The sequence below is a fragment of the Megascapheus bottae genome, chromosome 2 (assembly GCF_031878675.1).
Source record: "Megascapheus bottae isolate mThoBot1 chromosome 2, mThoBot2.hap1, whole genome shotgun sequence".
Classification (NCBI taxonomy): domain Eukaryota; kingdom Metazoa; phylum Chordata; class Mammalia; order Rodentia; family Geomyidae; genus Megascapheus; species Megascapheus bottae.
The window spans coordinates 2,885,860-2,907,969 of record NC_143510.1 but is presented as its reverse complement, the minus strand read 5'-3'; the positions used below and the strand labels follow the sequence as shown (position 1 = coordinate 2,907,969).

The window sequence follows — 22,110 nt, the reverse complement described above, 5'->3', positions numbered from 1 at the left end:
GGGATGTTGATGGGTATTGCATTGAATTTGTAGATAGCTCTTGGCAAGATTGTCATTTTCACAATATTGATTCTTCCAATCCAGGAGCATGGGAGGTTTTTCCATTTCCTTAGTTCTGCTTTAATTTCCTTTTTTAGGGTTTTAAAGTTTTCGTCAAAAAGGTCCTTTACATTCTTAGTTAAGCTAATTCCTAGGTACTTTATTTTCTTTGAGGCTATTGTGAAAGGAGTTTCTTTCCTGATTATTGCCTCGTTCCTCTCACTGTTGGCATAAAGGAAGGCAGTTGATTTTTGAGGGTTGATTTTATAGCCTGCTACACTTCCAAAGCTCTGAATCAGCTCAAGGAGCTTGGGAGTAGAGTCTATAGGATTCTTTAAATACAGAATCATGTCATCTGCAAAGAGGGATAGTTTTATTTCCTCTTTCCCTACTTGGATCCCCTTTATGCTTGTTGAGCGCAAATTTAATGGACTGGTCAGGAAAGGGGGGTTAACCGCAGGTCAGATAGAGCAGAGGCTGCTGGGAGGTGTCCATATCAAGGCAGGGCTTAAGACTTTATGGGTTCCAGGGAACAGGCCCAGGTCAGGGTTATTATAAAAGGTGAATCCTTTACAAAGGAAGCTGGGAGTAATGACCTTGCTTCATATTAATATTGGATGACACTGATATTAATTAATTATTGGAATGGTTTATAATGTAGTAATATCTTGACTTCATATCATGATATTATCTATTTTTCAAAAAACCTATACATGACAGTACTATATACATGATTTTAATCATTTAATGTAATAAGTTGGTACATTTATTGTATAGTTAGGCATATTTTCTTAATGTACTAAGCTATAGGAGCAATGGAAATAGTCTTGTTTGAATATTATAATGCCATGAGGAAGATATTGAGATGACCAAATAGTAAAAACTGTAAGAGAGAGAGAGAGAGAGAGAGAGAGAGAGAGAGAGGAAGAGAGAGAGAGAGAGACAATGTTCTTTTTTTCTTTTTTTTTTTTGCCAGTCCTGAGCTTGAGCTCAGGGCCTGAGCACTGTCCTTGGATTTTCTCAAGGCTAGAGCTCTACCACTTGAGCCTCAGCACCACTTCCGGCTTTTTTCTATCTATGTGGTACCGAGGAATCGAACCCGGGTCTTCATGCATGCTAGGCAAGCACTTTAACCACTAGGCCAATCTCCCGGCCCGAGACAATGTTCTTAATGGTACATATTTAGAAAACTGACAAACTATGAGTATAAAAATTATAGATGTGCTGTACTTGAAAACACTTTCCAAATTGTTTACAGAATTGTAATCCTAAACGAAAAATATAGAATTTTAGAAGTGCTATAGAAGAATATCTCAAATGTCAGTGTTTTTAGTAAACCATACAGCAATATGTTCTATATTATTTCTTGAATAAATAACATTTTCTCTTGCCTTTCTTTTTAATTTTCTTAGTTCATTACATTTACAATTACACATTATACCAGCAACAATGTATTTTCTTGTTTGAATATTAAAATGCCACAATGGGTTTTTTGAGATGAGTAATTAGCAAAAACTATAGAAAAGAAGGAAAGGTTCTTTTTTTCGCTTTTATATGATTTTATTCATAGGGTAGAAGAAAGACGAGATTAACAGCTTTTTATACTATAAAAGCCAGCATGGTGATATACGATACTATAGAATAATATTCTTAATTTTTTTTTGCATTTCTTTTTTTTATTGTAATTAGTAAAAGGGTTACATGATATTTGCCAGATAGAAGGTGCATTAATTCACATACATTGATACCCTTTCACATGTCTTGGTACCCGTTTCCCCCCCCACACACACCCCCCACCCATCTTGGTTTTCCCCCCTTCCCTATCAAATTTCAAATATCCAAATACAAATAAATTCAATATATCAGATAACAAATGAGATACTATACCAATATGAGATAACCAATGGACAGCAAAGGAGATGAGAGACAACATAGTACATTAAGGACAACAATCATTCATTATATGGCTTTTGTTTCACTATCCTGGAGGTCCTTTCAATTAGTTTCACATTACATGTCCTTATGTATCAAGATTTTGCTCTATTGCAAATCTCTGCTAGGAGAGCCCAAGGTTTCTACTGATTATGACGAATGAGGGAAACCATTGAGCCTAAGTTCCTTTGAGTCTGGCTTACTTCACTTAATATGATTTTTTCTAAGTCTTTCCATTTCCTAACAAATGGGGCGATGTCATTCTTTCTGACATCAGCATAGAATTCCATTGTGTACAAATACCACAACTTGTTGATCCACTCATCAACTGAGGGACATCTAGGTTGGTTCCATATCTTTGCTATGGTGAATAGTGCTGCAATGAACATTGTTGTGCTAGTGGGTTTAGTATGTCCTTGTTTCCGGGTGGTTGGGTAAATGCCAAGTAGTGGAATTGCTGGGTCATAGGGGAGTTCTATATTTAGCCTTTTGAGGCACTGCCACACTGCTTTCCATAGTGGTTGAACGAGTTTGCACTCCCACCAACAGTGTAGTAGTGATCCCTCCTGGCCACATGCCCTCCAGCATCTGTTGTCATTCGTTTTCCTGATCCTGGCCATTCTAACTGGAGTGAGGTGGAATCTTAGAGTTGTTTTGATTTGCATTTCTTTTATGACCAGAAATGTTGAGCATTTCTTCATGTGTCTATAGGCCCAGGAAACTGAGCTGGCTTATATTTCATTGTGAATTATTTATTATACTCAATGTGATCAACAATTAATAAATACCTAGCTCTGTGAAATTTGAAGAGGCCATTCTGTTCAGTGCTCAGGTACACAAAAGCGCACTGAGAAGCATTTCCTCTGGCAACTGGAGTAAAGTTTAGCTCATGGAGCTGCTCTGGGGCCTGAAGCCATCACCACCAATGGGGTTACCAAGACTTTCTGTGGTAGGAATCCAGAGTAGCAAGACACTGGACTTGTGCTAAAGGACAAACTGATTACTATGTCTCATTTCTTTAGGTGTTTGGAAATCATCCTGTTTTCTTTGATGAACAGAAATAGAAATTTTCCTCATAAAATGTCTTGACTAAGAAAATTATTTTTTTTCATTTCATTTTTTGTTTAGGTGTTTAACTTTTTTTTTTACAAGCAAGTGAACATGGATAAACTTATTTTTCCGATTAGAACTATAGAACACATTTCCAGGCAGTACAAACCTATGTTTATACTAATGTTAATAGTAACACCATTTTATCCATTACATAATAAGGATGTTAGGAGTATCCAAATATTGTTACACAGCTCAAAAACATGAAAAATAATTAGTTGTCTTCTCAGTTCACTAGCAGAAACCAACTTTATTTCTTTTTTCATGAGCGGATGGGAGGAGAGGGAGGAAAAAAAAGTTGGTAAGCCATTTCTAAGTATGAAAAAAGGACTCTGCCACTAGGCCAAACTCCCAGCCCCAAAATATAGAGATTTATTAAAAGCTGAACTACTCTAATTACTGCATGCAGGTATATGATTTATAGTTCAAACAACCAACTGTCCAGAGGAATTTATACAAAGTTTACCTCTGAATCTAATAGCTAGAAAGCAAGCAGTAGAAGTCAACCAGCTACAGCCAAAATGCTGAGGGTTCTTCATGGCCAAAATAATTTCTTTTAAACTGGGCACCAATGGCTCATACCTATAATCCTTGCTACCCAGGACTCTGAGACCTGAGGATTATACTTTAAAGCTATCCTGGGCAGAAAAGTCCCTAAGACTCTTATCTCCAATTAACCATCAAAAAAGAGTGTGGTAGAGTGCTCCCCTAGTATGCACAAAGCCCTGGGTTTGGATTCCTTGATATCACATACACAGAAAAAGCCACAAGTGGTGCTGTAGCTCAAGAATAGAACACTAGCCTTGAGAAAGCCCAAGGACAGTGCCCAGGCCCTGAGTTCAAGCCCCAGGACTGGTCAAAGAAAAAGAAGTAGTTTTGTGGCTCAAATGGTAAAATGCCAGCCTTCAGTAGAAAAAAAGCTAAGGGACAGACCCAGGACTTGATTTCAAGCCCCAATACTATCACAAAAAATAAAAATGAAAGAGAACAAGGGACATATTCATCCTAGCAAAAAGAGGATTATGCAACATATTTAGTGAGCAGCAGTATAAATAGATTGTTCATAATTAGCATAATTGACAGATTTGTAAAGAGAAACGAATTTGTGAAGATGTCCATTCACTTACTCAGTTGCTCATCAGCCATTTACTGCACAGTTAAAACAGACTTGGTAGGATGCTGCTTATACTGCCTAGCACATAGATGTCTTCTCCAACTTCTAGTGTATAAATATTTGATTAAGGAGGTCACATCATTGGAATCTTTCCCCAAATACATCATACTTTGGTTGACATGGTTGTGTGTATATGCGTTTCATCTGACCCAGAAAGTATTTACATATATGTTTATAATTTAGATTCAACTTCCACACAGGAGAGAAACAATGCAACCTTTGTCTCTCTGAGTGACCTCTGACAAACTTAGTATTTAACAAATAGAATGAATTCCAGGAAACTGGACCATATGTTGTCAGGGGCTGGGAAGAGCAAGGAGAAAGGAGATAGGCAAACAGAGAGGAAGGGTGAGTGAACGCTGTCATAATAAGCAATGTACACATGTGGATGTGGAGCCAGGTAACTTGAGAGGAGAGGGTGGGAGAGATGGGGGAGAAGGATAAAAGGGGTGATCAAGATGCATTATGTTCACAAACTGACATGCTGAATGGAAACCTTTGTACAGCTACTAAAGGATAATTTAAAAATAAAATAAAATAAGGATTTGTTCAACGGTGACTCGTCATGGGCAAAGTGTTCCAATGCAATGCTTACTCTCACAGCCCAAGGGTGTTGAACCCATGTCACTGTGACCTGTTGGTTGAAATGATCTTGAGAAGGCTGGGATGAAGCCATATCGCATTCTTCCTTTATAAGAGCAGTCAGATCCATAATCCACCAGGCAATGGCTTTTTTTTTCTCAAGAGACTGTATGTGTTTTGGCATTCAGAGATTCATTAAGAATCAAAAGGTTCAAAAGCCAGATACCTGCTGAGTGCCACACACTCCAGTTCTTGAACTCAGGGCCTCACACTCTCATTTGGCTTTTTCTGGTCAACGCTGGTTTTCTCAACCATGTAAGTCACACCTCCACTTCTAGTTTTGTGCTGGTTAATTGGAGATAAGAATCTCTCTGATTTTTCTTCCCAGGCAGGCTTCAAACAGTGATCCTTAGATCTCCTGGGCAGTTAGGATTACAGGTGTGAGACCCTGGTTCATGGCTTCCTTTCGGGCTTTCACTGAATTTAGTTCATGATCATGTGAGAGACCACAGGAGATGTAGGCAGTTCAGTGAGAAAGATCATGATATCATTTAACTTCCATGGAATCTTCTACCAATTAGCACAATTAGTCAGTTAAAATAGAGGTATAATAACCTTCCTGATACATAAAGCTGAGTTTCTTTGCTATGCTGTTCTGTCTTTTCCTTTCTCTTCCCTTTTAAAAATGTGTCCCTGCTATAGGTGCCAAATAAGATCGAGGGCTCAGTATGCATGAGGCCCTGGATTGAGTTGCCAGCAAACAAATGAAAGCTAATCAATTTAATTTAGTTCAAAATTATAATACCATCCCCACTTTCTACCTCTCAGATTCCATGTGTGATACAAATGGATGGAAATTTATGTCTCATATCTTCATCCACAATTCTGATTCATCTGAATCCATTTCAGATCTTGTTGGACTTGGAATCTGAGCAGGTAGAATTTCTCTCCTGAATGGATGAGTATATCAAAAAATGTGATATATGTATACAATGGGATATATGTACACTCATCCATCAGGAAGAGAAATGAACAGACTTGGAAAAATTTATGTTAAGTAAGGTCAGGCCCAGAGAAACAAAAAGTATGTGTTTTCTCTCTCGTATGTGGAAGTTAGGTATAATGTATAAATTTACATGTAAACATATACAGGGTCATATGCATACATACATTAATGTATATTAACTAAAGTATGGTATATGCAGTAGAGAATTCAAATGGTGTAACTACTTTGACCAACTGACATACAATATAAAGAAAATAAATGAGTTGGGTGCTGGTGGATCATGCCTCTAATTTTGAAGCCAGACCAGGCAGGAAAGTCTATGAGACTCTTATTTCCAATTAATCACCAGAAGACCAGAAGTGGAGCCATGGCTCAAAGTAGTAGAATGTTAACCTTGAGCAGAAAAGCTCAGGGACAGGGCCCAGGCCCTGAGTTCAAGCTTCATGACTGACTAAATAAATAGGAGGATAGTAGAACTTGAGGTATTGGGGAAGAGATCAAGGGTTAGGGGTGTAGACAAATGATAAGAAGAGTGGGAGAATATAGTCATAACATTCAATGTACAGATGTGAAACATGGAACCAGATCACTTGAGCTGTGGGTGGAATTCATAGAGATGGAAAAGCATGATAGAAGGAGTGATGATCAAGATTCATCGTACTCATCAATTTACATGTTGGAACAAAAACCTCTTGGTACAACTTACTTACAGATAATTAAAAAAAATAAACACATCCTCTCCTGAGCCATTTCTGCCAAGAGTAATGAGCAAAGGAGAACTGAGGTAGAATTACACAGTGGTGGACGTCCTGTGGTGAATGAAAGAGCACCTCTGCAGTACAGAGGAAGGCTGCACTTTGTGACCTCCTGTTAGTAGACACCAACTGCTTCCTGTCTTTCCTTCTCCTCGCTGGCAGCTACTTCCGGTTCTCATTTTGGTGATGGGTAGCACATTCTGTTCTGTTAGAAGGTGAACTAAATAAATGCACAGAAGGCTGACTTGTGGAGCTCTGGTAGCTGATTACGAAAGCTCACTGGGGATAAGTGAGCTAGGGAAGGGCCATCAGTTATTGGGGGAGTGGAATCAAGAGCAGAGGTTCACAGTTCCATCTAGGGACTTTGGAAGGCAGAGAGATACCACACTAAGAATCTCATATTGTCACAATATCTCACTTTGTTATCTGATATATTGGATACATTTGTATTTGGTTACTTGAAATTGGACAGGGAAGGGGGGGTGGGGGGGAGGTTAATGGGGACCAAGACATGTAGAAGGGTATCAATGTATGTGAATTAATGCACCTTCTATCTGGCAAATATCATGTAACCCTTTTATTAAATACAATAAAAAATTAAAAAAAAAAGAATTGACAAAACAGTACCGACATTCAAGGGAAAGGCTTTGCTTGACGGTCAGGGCTGCTACTCCAGCAAGGAACCCTACTCACCAGTGTAAGCAGGATAATCACTTTGCTTAGGAAATGCAGTCTCTAACAGATGACAGTTGTCAAAATAGTTTTCAAAGATACTATCTGAACACAATTCAGTATTTTGCCATCTGTCATCCCAGGGATGTAAAGTGCTAGTCTACATTGTAGATGAGATGGGCTTTTCCCACATGTTCCTGTAGTTATTATATTCTACCATTAATTAAGATGGGTGAGGCAAGAGTGTCTCAAAATTACATTAATATAGCACATCTCTGTACTCTTGGCCTACACCCAAGTTTTATTTTCTCTGGTTCTCATTATTAACATTGCTAAAATATCAGGAGACTCCAACTGGGAAAACATATACATGCTTGCACAATTTCCCAGAAATTTAGGTGACCCAGCTTATAAACTGCCAATAGCTCTGTGTGTGTGTGTGTGTTAGCACACGTGCACAGAGCTGGTTAAAAAGTAAGTAGCCTTAAATATGATGTTTTTCTCTCAGCAAATATCTATTGAATATCTAACACATACTAAGAAATTGTTCAGGGTTTAGTGGCTTAATATGTCTAACAAGAATGTTTTCCTTTTGTATACTGAGTGGTGCTATTAGAAGTCTACGGTTATAAAAACTATTCAATTTTCTACATGCAGTAACTATTCATGTACTTTTGTATTTGATCAATGCACAGATAGCCACCCGTTACCTACCAGGAAGTATTACATAAAACTTAAATAAAAAGTGAACTGTGAAATTTGTTTTCTGACTTGTGCAGTTGACATTTGCCTCACTTGTATATTGATTTTTTCCTTTTTATCCCTGCCAAACAAGAAATTAATCTAGATCCCCATGCTATACAGTAATATAAAACTCAATTAAGATATTCATTAATGAAAACAGCCTAAGAACAGAAGGTTATTTCCTGACACATATTTCAAAATAAGTTGTATTGCATATAAAATTACCTTGAATTTTACTTGAGAAAATACCAGCTTTTAAAGTATAAGAAATAAACCTCTTTCAGTTTACATACACATTTAAATAAACTTATACCTTTTAAAAAGAGATCTTATGGGGCCAGGAGTTTGGCCTAGTGGTTAAAGTGCTTGCCTAGCATGCACGAAGGCCTGGGTTCGATTCCTTGCTACCACATACATAGAAAAAAGCCGGAAGTGGTGCTGAGGCTCAAGTGGTAGAGCTCTAACCTTGAGAAAGTCCAAGGACAGTGCTCAGGCCCTGAGCTCAAGCCCAGGACTGACAAAAAAAAAGAGATCTTATTAGAAAATGTAAACATATACTGCGAATTTTCATGATCCTAAGAACTACAGAAGTAAGGTAAAAATGACTATAAACTAATTATTTTAAAACAGTTTAGCCTTCAAATGTAGACATCTTTCTCTTATTTTTCTTCTTAACTAGGTTGCATTTGACCTTTTTGCTTGGGAAAAGTTTCACAAGTAAGTTATTTGTTTGTTGCAAAATAACAGGTCTCCCTTTGGGCAAACATGCACTTTTAAAAATTTATTCATTGCTTGGAAATTTCTTAAGTCAGTAAGGCCAAAGGTCTAGTCAAGAACTGTTTCTTTCATACTAATACAGACTCTACAAGAGCTAAGATATTAAATTCACTATATTCTTTGATTTACCTTAAGAGAACAGATATTATTGAGACCATTTTTCCTCATGATTCTACGCCTTACAACATGAGTACAAAATTAAGAATATTCTACTTACTATAATTCCTGAAATTTGAACTTTGTGGATGTGTCTGTGTGTGTGTGTCTCTGTGTGTGTGTGTGTGTGTGTGCATGAGTGTGTGTGCATGAGTGTGTGTGCATACACATGCACACTTGGGCACCAATATTAGTACTTAAACTCAGGGCCTTATTGTCTCATTTGGTTTTTATCATTCAAGGTTATTTAACCCTTAGTAATAAAGCATGGAAAAATTACTGGTCCAGAAGTACATGAAGAATGTCTTTTGTTCAAGCCCCATTTCATCTTATCAAAAAATAAATAAAATCCTGCCTCTGTTTCATTGTGTGTGGCACTTCCAAAGCATTATGAGGGAAGACAGCTGAACATATCACAGGAAGAAATGTTCTTTCCCTATGGCAACATTTTCAGTTTTAAACCAATTTTAATTAAAATACTTAAAATTGTTACTCATGAAGCACAGTCATAATACTTTTCCCAGAAACTCTTCAACATAAATGGGCAAATTTTATGGCCTATAGACACATGAAGAAATGCTCAACATCTCTGGTCATAAAAGAAATGCAAATCAAAACAACTCTAAGATTCCACCTCACTCCAGTTAGAATGGCCAGGATCAGGAAAACGAATAACAACAGATGCTGGAGGGGATGTGGCCAGGAGGGATCACTACTACACTGTTGGTGGGAGTGCAAACTCGTTCAACCACTATGGAAAGCAGTGTGGCAGTGCCTCAAAAGGCTAAACATAGAACTCCCCTATGACCCAGCAATTCCACTACTTGGCATTTACCCAACCATCCAGAAACAAGGGCATACTAAATCCACTAGCACAACAATGTTCATTGCAGCACTAGTCACCATAGCAAAGATATGGAACCAACCTAGATGCCCCTCAGTTGATGAGTGGATCAACAAGTTGTAGTATTTGTACACAATGGAATTCTATGCTGCTGTCAGAAAGAATGACATCGCCCCATTTGTTAGGAAATGGAAAGACTTAGAAAAAATCATATTAAGTGAAGTAAGCCAGACTCAAAGGAACTTAGGCTCAATGGTTTCCCTCACTCGTCATAATCAGTAGAAACCTTGGGCTCTCCTAGCAGAGATTTGTAATAGAGCAAAATGTTGATATATAAGGACATATAATGTGAAGCTAATTGAAAGGACCTCCAGGATAGTGAAACAAAAGCCATATAACGAATGATTGTTGTCCTTAATTTACTATGTTGTCTCTCATCTCCTTTGCTGTCCCTTCGTTATCTCATATTGTTATAGTATCTCACTTTGTTATCTGATATATTGAATTTCTTTGTATTTGGTTATTTGAAATTTGATAGGGAAGGGGGGAAAACCAAGACGGGTGAGGGGTGGGGGGGGGAAGGGAAATGGGTACCAAGACATGTGAAAGGGTATCAATGTACGTGAATTAATGCACCTTCTATCTGGCAAATATCATGTAACCCTTTTATTAATTACAATAAAAAATACAAATAAATAAATAAATAATTAATGGGCAATTTTAGAGTGGAAGAATGCTGACAAGCTTAATGGAGAGATAGGTAAACTATCTGAGTACTCAGGACTTTGTGAGAATTTCACATCTAAGGCAGTCCATCCTTTGCAATAGTTTGCTAATCCCTCAGGCAAACATCTATAGTCCCTGAGTATTCGTTATATTTCACCAGATGTGAGAATAAAAAGTAACAATTTTGTGCCAGAAACTATTATAATCAAATTGGGGTGATTGAATTTTTATTTCCTTAGTAGATCTTTCAGTGAAAATATCCACGAGATTTATCAATCCAAGAGTGTGTGAAGAATGAAGATAAATTAAGAGTGAAAGGATTTTTTTTGCCAGTCCTGAGGCTTGAACTCAGAGCCTGGGCACTGTCCCTGAGTTCTTTTTGCTCAGGCTTCCATGCTACCACTTGAGCCATAGTGCCACTTCCAGCTTTTTTTGTGTGTATGTGGTACTGAGAAATCGAACCCAGGGCTTCATGCATGCTAGGCAAGCACTCTACCATTAAGCCACATTCCCAGCCCTGGATGATGTGTATATATATATATATATATATATATATATTATACACATATACATAGAGAGAGGGGGGGTGGGGAGACCTACCTTTGTGGGATATAGAACATGTGCTGAGGAGGTGGTTTGTAGAGGGTCCCTTCATATACAGGCCAGAGCCCACTTAAAATTCGGAAGAGAGAACTTTTCCCACAGCCATTGGGACCAGTTATCAAAAGATGCATTCCTTCTTGTACCTAAAGTGAGAAATCAAATTAAAAACTAGAATATTTAAAATTATTTTGGCAGCATTTAAAAGTGCTTTTGTAAAATTTTTTGAGAACATTCAATCACATGACCTCTGATGGACAAGAAATCAAAGAAAAATGGACCAAGGTTGAGAATCTCCAGTTTTGCTTTAATTAGTATCTAAAATGAAAAGCAGCATAATTTAATTGCAAAGAAGATGAATTTCTTAGAACAAATTTTTTTTGTGCCAATACTGGGACTAGCACTTATCCTTTTTATACTCTACCACTTGAGCCACAACTCCACTTCAGGCTTTTTGCAGGTTAATTAGAAATAAAACTCTCACTTTTCTGTCCAAGATGTCTCAGATCGCAGCATCCCAAGTAGCTAGGTTTATAGACATGATCCTATCATTGCCTGGCTTCCAATGTTTTCACTGAACTTTTATTATCACATAACTACACATACAAGGTGATACAATCACATGAGAGAAATTATGACATCTGCATTAAAATATAGTAAATTTCATATTAATAGTTGATTAAGATTTATATTGAATGTAAAAATAACTGCAAAAATAATTGCTTTATATTAAGTGTAAAAATTCAACTGTTACTCTGTAAAGCACAGTTTTCTGAAGAGCCAAAGTAACCAATTTTGCATTTCAGCCATCACAAAAAGTCCAGTCTGAGTCAAATTCTGTTTTGTTCACAGATGTAGAAAATAGATTTACCAAAACTAAGATGAGAAAATATATGTAGTCTGTTCTCAATACTCACAAGTTCTAGAATTGAGAACACAATAACTGTGGGTTAAAGAGAAAAAAATTGTACCTGCTCTAAAAACAGACATGTTTTTCTATGTGCCATTTTATTTTATTTTATTGTTGATCATGGGACTTGAACTCTGGGCCTAGGCACTGTCTCTGAGCTCTTCAGCTCAAGGTTACTGCCCTACCCTTCGAGGCACAGTGCCACTTCTGGTTTTTTGGTGGTTAATTGGAGACAAGAGTCACATGGACTTTTTAGTGCCTGGGCTGGTTTTGAACTGTGATCCTCACATCTCAGCCTCCTGAGTAGCTAGGGTCACAGGCAGGAGCCACTGCACCTGGTTTATGTGCACCACTTTATATGAGGGACTTGAGTATCAACAAATTTTGATAACCACAAGGTGTCTTGAAACTGATTACTACAAGATACCTGATGGGAAAACTGTATGTATGCACATACATACACATGAATACATGTATATGCACTTATATATGCATATATAAGTGAGTCATTCTCTACATACATAAATATTCCATGCTTTACAGTATTCAATGATAAAATATTATCTTAGATAGTTTCTTTTATTTTGTATTTGTTGGTCACGAGGCTTGAACTCTGAGTCTGGGCATTATTCCTGAGCTCTTCAGCTCAATGCCAGTGGTTCTACCACTTGAGCTACAGAGCCACTTCCGGTTTCCTGATGGTTAATTGGAGATAAAAGTCTCTTACAGACTTTCATGCCTGGGCTGTCTTTGAGCTGTGATTCTCAGATCTCAGTCTCCTGAGTAGCTAGAATTACAGGTGTGAGCACTAGCTCTTCTATTTTAATTATTAATTACTTTTTCCTGTGACTTGAACTTGAGTCAAAGGTTTCATGCTTCCAGTTGGTTTCCTTGCTTAGGTCTGGCACTCTACCACTTGAGCCAAGCCTTCAGTGCAGTATATTGTTTGTTAATTAGAGTCAGAGACTCACAAACTTTTCTGTATGGGCCTGGCTTCAAACTGTTATCCTTCAGGTCTCAGCTTCATCTGTAGCTAGGATTATAGGCATGAGCCACTGTTGCCAGGCTTGTTTATCATATTTTTAAATTTAAGTTTGAATAAATTTCATGAACATCTACTATGTTCAGTAGGATGAAGAAGGTGTATTACTGTATTAAGTTAAAGATACTGTGAATAAGGAAAAGGAACATCATTTAAAGTTGATTTGCTTTTTCCTAAGAACAAATAGTTTTTATAGTCAATGAGAAAACCAACAAGAATACAATATGAAAGCATGAGAGGCAAAAAAATCTTCAGGTTATCTGTAGCTGTAGCTTTGTAGTGAATGGATATTAATATCCAACATCAGTGACAAGGAATTTTCAATACTGAAAACTCAAAGATGAAGGGCATCGTATCAAAGAAAATCCTGCAACAAACCTTGAATAAACTCATTTTATGATATGCCTACTCTTTCACTAGACAAGATTAAGGAAGTTTGAATTTATACAAGTTTCTATGTTTCCCAAGTGACATTTTAAAGATATATACGATGCCGAGACCTGCATTCACAAAATATTTTAAAAGATACTCCTCTTTTAGAATTATTGATTTCTAACTTAGAGAGTTATATTTTTATGTAAAATATAATAGAAAGTTTTGTTGCCCCTGTATTGATTTAAAATAAATAGCTTTCTAGAGGAAAGGATTATCATTCTATTTTATTCTACCTCCAAAATTAAAAATACCACTTGTAGAAGAAAATTCAGTAAGTGAAAATGCTTTTTACTGCATACTGTGAACAGCAAGCCAGAGAACTTATGCCAAATATTCATACTAACTGAGCACTAGTGGCTCATGCCTACAATCCTCTCTATACTCAGGAGACTAGATCTGAGGATAGCAGTTCAAAGTCACCTTGATTATAAACATCCATGAGAGCTGAGCATCAGTGTCTAACACCTGTAATCGTAGCTACTCAAGAGGCTGAGATCTGAGGATCCCACTTCAAAATCAGCCCAGGCACGAAAGTCCATGAGACTCTTACCTCTAATTAACACCCAAAAAACCAGAAGTGGCACTGTGGCTCAAGTGGTAGAGTGTCAGCCTTGAGCTGAAGAACTCAGGGACAGTACCCAAGCCCCAAGTTCAAGACTACTGACAAAAAAGAAAAAAATTAATTAATTAAAAATCCATGAGACTGTTTTTTGTTTGTTTGTTTTTGCCAGCAAAAAGCCAGGAGAGTAGCTGTGGCACAAGTAGTATAAAAAGTATTAAATAATTGGTTATTTTCCAAAGAAAGCCAAGCCAAATTTAATTCTGTGTAACTTCTGCTGCTTTCTCCTAATCGTAAATGTGGTTACTGAACATATTACAATAGTCCCATTATTTTTCAGTTTCTGTAAGGAAAACTAGTATTTTCATATATTAATTTATAAAGAATTTTTCTATTGTTCCCCTATGTTACCTGGCATAGGCTCTCAGGGCACTGATTTTCAACCTGATAATAAAGCAGCAGAAATTTCTCTTCTTTCTGCTCCTAGAAGGTAACTGTTTCTGTGCCTGAGCCACTATGCATATCTTTCTTGATTTCTCCTCCTTTCACACTCCTCCAAGCATTTAACATAAGGGACATGAATTCTGAGTTAAAACCTATGTACCAGTGTGACAGCAACAATCAGAGGGTTTGTGAATATCATCTTACTTTGAAGTTTAGACTGGAAGCCACCACTTCTCCTGCTGGCGTAATTATGGGAACATTTTCACATATAATTCCATGATCCACATCAATAACTTTTCCTATAATTAAGGATGAGCTTAAGTTACAAAAGCTATCACAGTTTACTGCTAATTAAATAGCTCAAGGTATAATGTAGTATAATGGGTAGAGGTAGTGATACAGAAAATTCATGTTAACAACTCCTAGGAAAATATAAAGATATGAAATGATGTTTAATATTTTTGACACATCTATTTAGTATACTAATACTAAATAACGTATAGTATATTTTTGACACATCTGTTTAGGAAATCTTTCTGAGAAGCATTATTTTATAATAGTGCAATGTCAACATCATTATGATAACACAGCTAAATGCAATCTTTCATAGCTCAGTCATATGTTTTAACAGCCAATTTTCCCTGAATCATTCTTTCTTACAAAAAAAAAACTCCAAAAACAGAATTAAGAAATTGGATAACGGGCTGGGAGTTTGGACTAGTGGTAGAGTGCTTGCCTAGCATGCACGAAGACCCGGGTTCAATTCCTCGGTACCACATACATAGCAAAAAGCCAGAAGTGGTGCTGTGGCTCAAGTGGTAGAGCCCTAGCCTTGAGAAAGTCCAAGGACAGTGCTCAGGCCCTGAGCCCAAGCCCAGGACTGGCAAAAAAAAAAAAAAGAAATTGGATAACATATTTTCATACATAGTGACCAAACAAGTTTAGATACAGAAAAAAATGAAAAACAATTTAACATCTGTTCTAATTCGATTTGGCAATTGAATTTTACGAGCAAATCATTTATTCAGCCAAATGTTTCTAAATAAAATTCTGGAAATGTTTTCTTAAGTAAAAGTAGTATAATATTTTTATGGTATCTAGTTACTGCTCTTCACACTGCAGTGCTCATTTTAGGGATTGAAGCTTATGTAACATTGCTTATAAAATACTGGTCCCTTATAAATATTAAAAGCTATCTTCCAAAAAAATCTCTTTAGTTCTGCTGATAAAATAATACTTAAATATAAGAAAAGTATAAAAAGCAGTTGGGATTCATACCTTTAATTTCCCGTGTGTCACTGAGGGGTAATTCTATGTTAGTTTCATTCTTGCTCTGAATTTCAGGCTCTTGAATGACAGCAGCTCTTTTATAAATGCCTCTCTTCACTTCATCAAACACCCAAAACATATTGTACACTCGAGCAGTATAGCCTGCTAATTCAGTGACCTAAAATTAATATGAAGCGATAAAATTAAGTTACTATATCCACCATAAGCTTTATTTCTTTTCATTAAAAATGGAGGTTTTTATTGCTTTTGGTCCACACTAAGTATTTCACATTATCTTAAAAGTCCAAGGGCCCCTGGGCTAGAGAGGGGGGACAGTGGGCAGTATAGTGGGGCAGATAGAGAAGAGAAGGCCACAGTGGAACTAGTCAGACTCAAAATGGGAAGACCCGAGCGGCCTGGGGAGGCACTTGTGAGAAACATTCCGAACGCTACTGGGCTGTCTGGCCTCAGTTTCCCCACTAGGCTGCTGAGAGAGGTTAGAGTTGTTCATCAGGGAATATTAGGGAAACCTTGTCCTTAAGAGGTCTACAATATTTTGGGCTTCCCCCACTCTGGGGGGGGGTGTCAACTACCCAGCATTCCTCTCTACTAACCTTGCCCCATTCCCCCAAAAAAGGAAAGAAATAACAGGGGAAACTGTGGCTCCTACCTATAATCACAGTTACTCAGGAGGCTGAGAGCTGTGGATCCCAGTTCAAAGCCAACCAGGCAGGAAAGCCCATGGAACTCTTTTAATTCCAATTAACCACAAAATAGCCAGGAGTAGAGCTGTGGTTCAAGTGGTAGACTGCTAGCCTTGAGTAGATAAAGTTAAGGGACAGAACCCAGTCCTTGAGCTCAAGCCTCAATATTGGCAGAAAAACAACACACACACACACACACACAATGTTTTCTTTCCTTAAAATTACCTAGAAACTTCTGCCTTACAGAAACCACAAGTTGATGAAGAGATGAGGAAACAGGAAGTCATTTGGGGGCTGGCCCATAACTGGCCCTCCCTACCTTAGAGCCTTCTGGGAAATTTGTTGCCAGGCAACATGCCCCACCCACTGACTCCCTCACTTCTGCCCAGGATGGGACATCCTGGCAGAATAGGTAAGAGCAGCCCCAATCACCTACAGACAGACCCTCCATGGGTGGCAGTCAATGTTTAAGAAAGAAGAATTAGAAAAGGAAAAATAAACCCACAGGACCTCCCAAAACCCCAGATAAGGTGCTGCAACAGACAGTTGACTTTCTGGGGTGCTTCAGTAGCCAGCTTCCTCCTGGTAGGGTGGATACTCTGGGGCCTCCCTGGAGTCATCGCTGGCACCAGGTGGCATCCCATCCGCCACAGAGCCTTGTGGGCAATACTTGGGGTCGTATATCTGGCGGCCCAGACCAAAGATTTGGCCGCTCTGATTGGCACCCTGAGTGTAACCCATCTGCAGCGACATGGAGGAGTTATCACACTTGTCCGTTCCCAGCTTGGTGTCGTAGATATGTCGTCGGGTCCCTGGAGCAGTCATGCCCACCTGACTGGCACACTTGTTTGTGCCCATCTGCAGGCTGATGGTGGAGTGGTCCATGGGAGGCAGGATGTGGTTTTCGGGGTCATAGAGGTGTCGCCTGGTGCCATAGGCTGTCATCCCCGACTGGCTGGCACATTTGTTGGTACCCATCTGCAGCCCAATAACGCACTGGCCGGCCTTCATGGTGGCATCATCAAAGTTCCGCTGCTGCTTCTCTGAGTACTTGACTCCAATGTCCACGCCACTCTGCAGTCCTTTTGTCTTGGCCTTCCCTGCCAGTGCGAGAAGTGACACCTGAACCTGAGTTATGTTCCCGCTCTCGAACAGGTCATTGGCCTCAAACAGGTCCACAGGGTTCATACCATAGTTGACCATGGCCTTGATGAAGTTGGAGAGGTTTTCTAGCTGGTGCCAGTTCTGCATGGAGCGGTTGATCTTGGAGACAGAGCCTGGCTGCAGCTTGTTCATGAGTGTGCACAGGATAACTCCATCCTTCAGACCCTTCTGGAAGTCGGGCCCGATGGAGAGGCCCATGAGTCCTTCGATCCAGCTGCGGAGCTCTGCCTCCTTCTGGGGGTCGTATTTGGACAGGAGCCGGTTCTTGACTTCGGCCGAAAGTCCTTATGAAGGTCCCTTGTTGAACTGCATGGAGCTCATAGCAGGCGGGACTGCTGTGTGGCGGGACCGGGACGGGATGCGGCGGCGGCGGGGTCCGGCGGTGCGGCGGGCACCATAAGCTTTAAAATAAGTAGATTATAGGTGCTTCTTGATGTAATTTTTTATTTTTACTTTTGCCATTCCTGGGGCTTGAACTCTGGGTCTAGGCGCTGTGTCTCAGCTTCCTTTGCTCAAAGCTAGTGAGTGCTCAACCACTTGAGCCACAATGCTACTTCTAGCTTTTTCTATGTAAATTATTGGAGATAAGACTCTCATGGAGTCCTCAGATCTCAGTCTCTTGAGCAGGTTAAGATTACGGGTGTGTGCCAAGAGAGCCTGGCTTGATATAACATTAAAGATTCTATTTTATTATACATGAGAAGTAGATAATACATTTCATAACTAATATCAGTAAAAGATTTTTAAAAGCTTACCCAAGGCAATAATAAAGCTAGATATCAATGTAATTTTGTGTGTGTGTGTGTGTGTGTGTGTGTGCGTGTGTGTGTGTATGCATGCACAAGGGCATACCAGTCCTGGGACTTGAACTCAAGGCCTGGGCACTGTCCCTGAGCTTCTTTTGCTTAAGGCTAGCACTCTACCACTTGAGCAACAGCACCACTTCTGGTGGTTAATTGAAGGTAAGAGTTTCACAGATGTCTGCTGGGGCTGGCTTTGAACCATGATTCTCAGACCTCAGACTCCTGTGTAGCTAAGACTATAGGCATAAGTAATGCAATCTGTATTAATGCAAATTTCATTGGGATTTTAAAACACATAATGAATGTTAAGCTTCAAAATGAGAAATGAGTCTTAAGGATCTTGTTACCATACTTCTGTCATGGCCCATGTTCATACGACAAATTTCCTTTCCATAGTATTAGAAAGTCAGGGATTAGATAGTACCTGCACACAGGAACAAGGCCATATGTTCAAACTCTAAGACCGACCCTCCCCACAAAAAGCTATCTACTGAATGAAAATAATAACACTGCCATTTCATTTTTGTTTGCTTATGTTAATAACTATTAAAAGGATAATTTCTAAACTGCTACCTTAAAGAGTTTTTTTATTAAAGAATTTATTAACATTGATTTTGACATCATATTTCAAATAACGTATTTAACAAATTCAAGAAGGGAATCTCTATATACAATCACTGGCACTTAAGATTTTAGAACATAATTAAAATTAGGCTGAGGGTTTTGTATGTCATATATACATATTAATCTATGTAATAAAACATTATGTCTACAGTCATAAATTTTTATGTCTATGTAGTTGTGTTTACATTTCCAGGACCATGCCTTAAAGAGAGTTTTATATTTGAAAGTAGAGAAAAAGAAAGTTAAAGCTTAACCAAATCTGTATTCAAAAGAAACATGGGCCTGGGCCAGGTGGTTCATGCCTGAAATCCTAACTACTCAGGAGGCTGAGATCTGAGGTTTGAGGTTCAAAGCCAGCCTGGGGAACTAAAGACCATGCGACTCTTATCTCCAGTTAACCACTGGAAAACTGAAGTGGTGCTGTGCTCAAGAAGTAGGGCGGTAGCCTTGAGCTGAAGAGCTCAGGGATAGCACCCAAGCCCACAGTCCAAGCCCCCCGACCAACAAAGAGAAAGAGAGGGAGGAAGGGAGGGAAGGAGGGAAATAAAGACAGACAGACAGACAGAGAGAGAGAGACAGAGAGAGAGAGAGAGAGAGAGAGAGAGAGAGAGAGAGAGAGAGAGAAGAGAAAGAAAGAAAGAAAGAAAGAAAGACGGACTAATATTTGAATAAGAAAAATACAACGTCCAAAATCCAAATGCAATAAACAAGGTAGGCATTAATGAGTAAGTAGACTTGGATAGAGGGTGGTATAGGCAGGTTGTGCCTTCAGAAAACTTCAGAATGTGTCCATGAACAAATTATTTGGAGATTTAAGACACAGGACTTAGCTAGGAACTGGTGGCTCACATCTGTAATCCTAGCTACTCACGAGACTGGGATCTGAAAATCACAATTCAAACCCAGACAAAACACAAAAATCCATGAGACTCTTATCTCCAATTAACCACCACAAAAACCAGAAGTGGTGCTGTGGATCAAAGAGGTAGAGCACTAGCCTTGAGCTAAAGAACTCAGGGACAGTGCCCAGGCCCAGTTTTCAAGCTCCATGATCAACCAAAAAAAAAGTCAAAGGACTTGTCCCAGAAACTGACTATAAAAGGAATCCAGCTTCTCTGGAGTCAACAAAGAAGGCATAGCAATGGCCTGTGTAACCACAGCACTACACAGTACTGTTCCTTTGTGTGTGTGTGTGTGTGTGTGTGTGTGTGTGTGTGTGTGTGTATACACACACATGCATGTACACCACTCCTGGGGTTTGCACTCAGGGCCTGGGCACATTGTTCCTAAGCTAGTGTTCTATCACTTGAGCCACAACTTCACTTCTGACTGGTGGATAATTGAAGATAAGCATCTTAGACTTTTTTGCCTAGGCTGGCTTCAAACTATAATCCTCAGATCTCAGCCTTCTGAGTAGTAGGATTATAGGTGTGAACCACCAGGGCCTGGCTTAGTGCATAACTTTTAAGAAGTATAATTATATGTTTCAAAATAAATGGAGGCAGGGCTGGGAGTTTGGCCTAGTGGTAGAGTGCTTGCCTAGCACGCACGAAGACCCAGGTTCGATTCCTTGGTACCACATACATAGAAAAAAAATGCTGGATTCCCCCCTTCCCTATCCTATTTCAAATAACCAAATAGACATATGTACAATATATTAGATGCGGGGTGGGAATGGGGGAGGGGAAATGGGGACCAAAACGTGAGAAAGGGTATTAATGTTTGCGAAGTAATGCACCTTCTATGTGGTGAATATAATGTAACCCTTCTATTAATTACAATAAAAAATATATGAAAAAAAAGCTGGAAGTGGTGCAGTGGCTGAAGTGGTAGAGCACTAGCCTTGAAAAAGCCCAAGGACAGTGCACAAGCCCTGAGTTCAAGCCCCAGGACAAAAACAAAAAACAAAAAACAAACAAAAAAACAAGTAGAGGCATTTAAGGCAGAATTCAGTCATTTTTTGGATTAGAGATAACCTAGACTGATTAAATGATACCATTTCCTAAACTTGAGAGTGTTTTAATATGGATGAATCAAGTTTTGTCAGTTAATTTCAATTATCACTTAATATTAAAATAAAATATAATATACAATTCCAAAACTGCATTATCTCGTTGCCTCAAGGTTAGCTTAGAAACTAAATCTGTAATATGGCTGTAGCAATTTATATTGATGTGAAAAACACAAGAATAATCAATTGCGATAATAATTGTTCAGAGGCAAATCTGAGTTGAATAAAGTGATTTTAATCTTAACCCTAAGGGATGCATGTCTGTTACCATTCTTTACTTTTCCTAGCCACATGCATATTACACAAAACAGTAAAATGAGTATTAGGAATGTAAGGGTAATTCAGACAACCCTTGTCGCAAAGCTTCTCCAGGTCAATAGGATAACAGGACAATGTGGGTCAGATGACACAGGTAAAGACAGAGAAGGAGATGCCAGCTGCAGGGAAGGTGGGGTGAAAGAGGCTTTCTAAATGGTTTGAGACTTTATCAATGAAGGATGGCAAAAGCTTGCAAGATACGGAAGTATTATTAGCTGACATTTGTTGAATGCCAAAAGTGTGTATTGTTCCAGGGTTGTGGAATCTGGCTCAGTGGTAGAGGGCTTGTCTAGCCAGTGAAAAGGCCCTGGGTTCCATACCCAGTGCCACAAAAGAAGGAAAATGTACTATCATCAGTGCTCTACACTCATTAACTAGCAGCAGCCCTTGATCTTCCCTTTCTTACAGATGAGTAAATAAAAATACCAGAGGATTTAGGGAAATGAACCAAGCTTACCTAATTAGTAAATACAAATGTAAGAATGTAAATATAAGCAGGTTCTAGAGTCCACAGCTGAGGGATTTTTTTTCAATTTAAAAGCAAATAAGTAATTCTACAGACAAAAACAACAACAACAACAAAACAAAACCAGAAGAATCAACCAATGTACCAGCCGACATGTATGGGGGAGGGGCCACTCGTAACCTTGCCTGTACTCTTAAAAGCTAGGGTAGAGGGGCCAGGGTTTTGGCCTAGTGGTAGAGTGCTT

At 38.8% G+C, this 22,110-nt stretch overlaps 1 protein-coding gene and 1 pseudogene across 8 annotated transcripts in view; both read right to left on the bottom strand.

The window, feature by feature from the left end:
* The window catches only part of LOC150066261 (ATP-binding cassette sub-family D member 2-like), a 48,250-nt gene that overhangs the window by 11,958 nt on the left and 14,182 nt on the right, over positions 1-22,110 (bottom strand). For 4 of the 6 annotated variants that reach the window (XM_090319675.1, XM_090319657.1, XM_090319666.1 and 1 more), the window contains exons 4-6: positions 15,786-15,954; positions 14,712-14,806; positions 11,118-11,263 (exon numbers count right to left, since the gene is read on the bottom strand). In XM_090319675.1, the coding sequence (XP_090175801.1) occupies positions 11,118-11,263; positions 14,712-14,806; positions 15,786-15,954 (410 nt within the window). Of the gene's footprint in view, positions 1-6,078; positions 6,819-11,117; positions 11,264-14,711; positions 14,807-15,785; positions 15,955-22,110 lie in introns of those variants that run through there. The other 2 variants (XM_090319639.1, XM_090319648.1) reach the window with 2 other exon arrangements.
* Positions 15,869-17,941, bottom strand: LOC150066262 (calponin-2 pseudogene; annotated as a pseudogene). 2 transcript variants are annotated; one of them, XR_016532833.1, is made up of 2 exons: positions 16,706-17,941; positions 15,869-15,954 (listed from the first exon to the last, which is right to left on the bottom strand). The product of XR_016532833.1 is annotated as a calponin-2 pseudogene, transcript variant X1 (transcript). The 2 variants fall into 2 exon arrangements; XR_016532836.1 differs by having other exon boundaries at positions 16,725-17,941.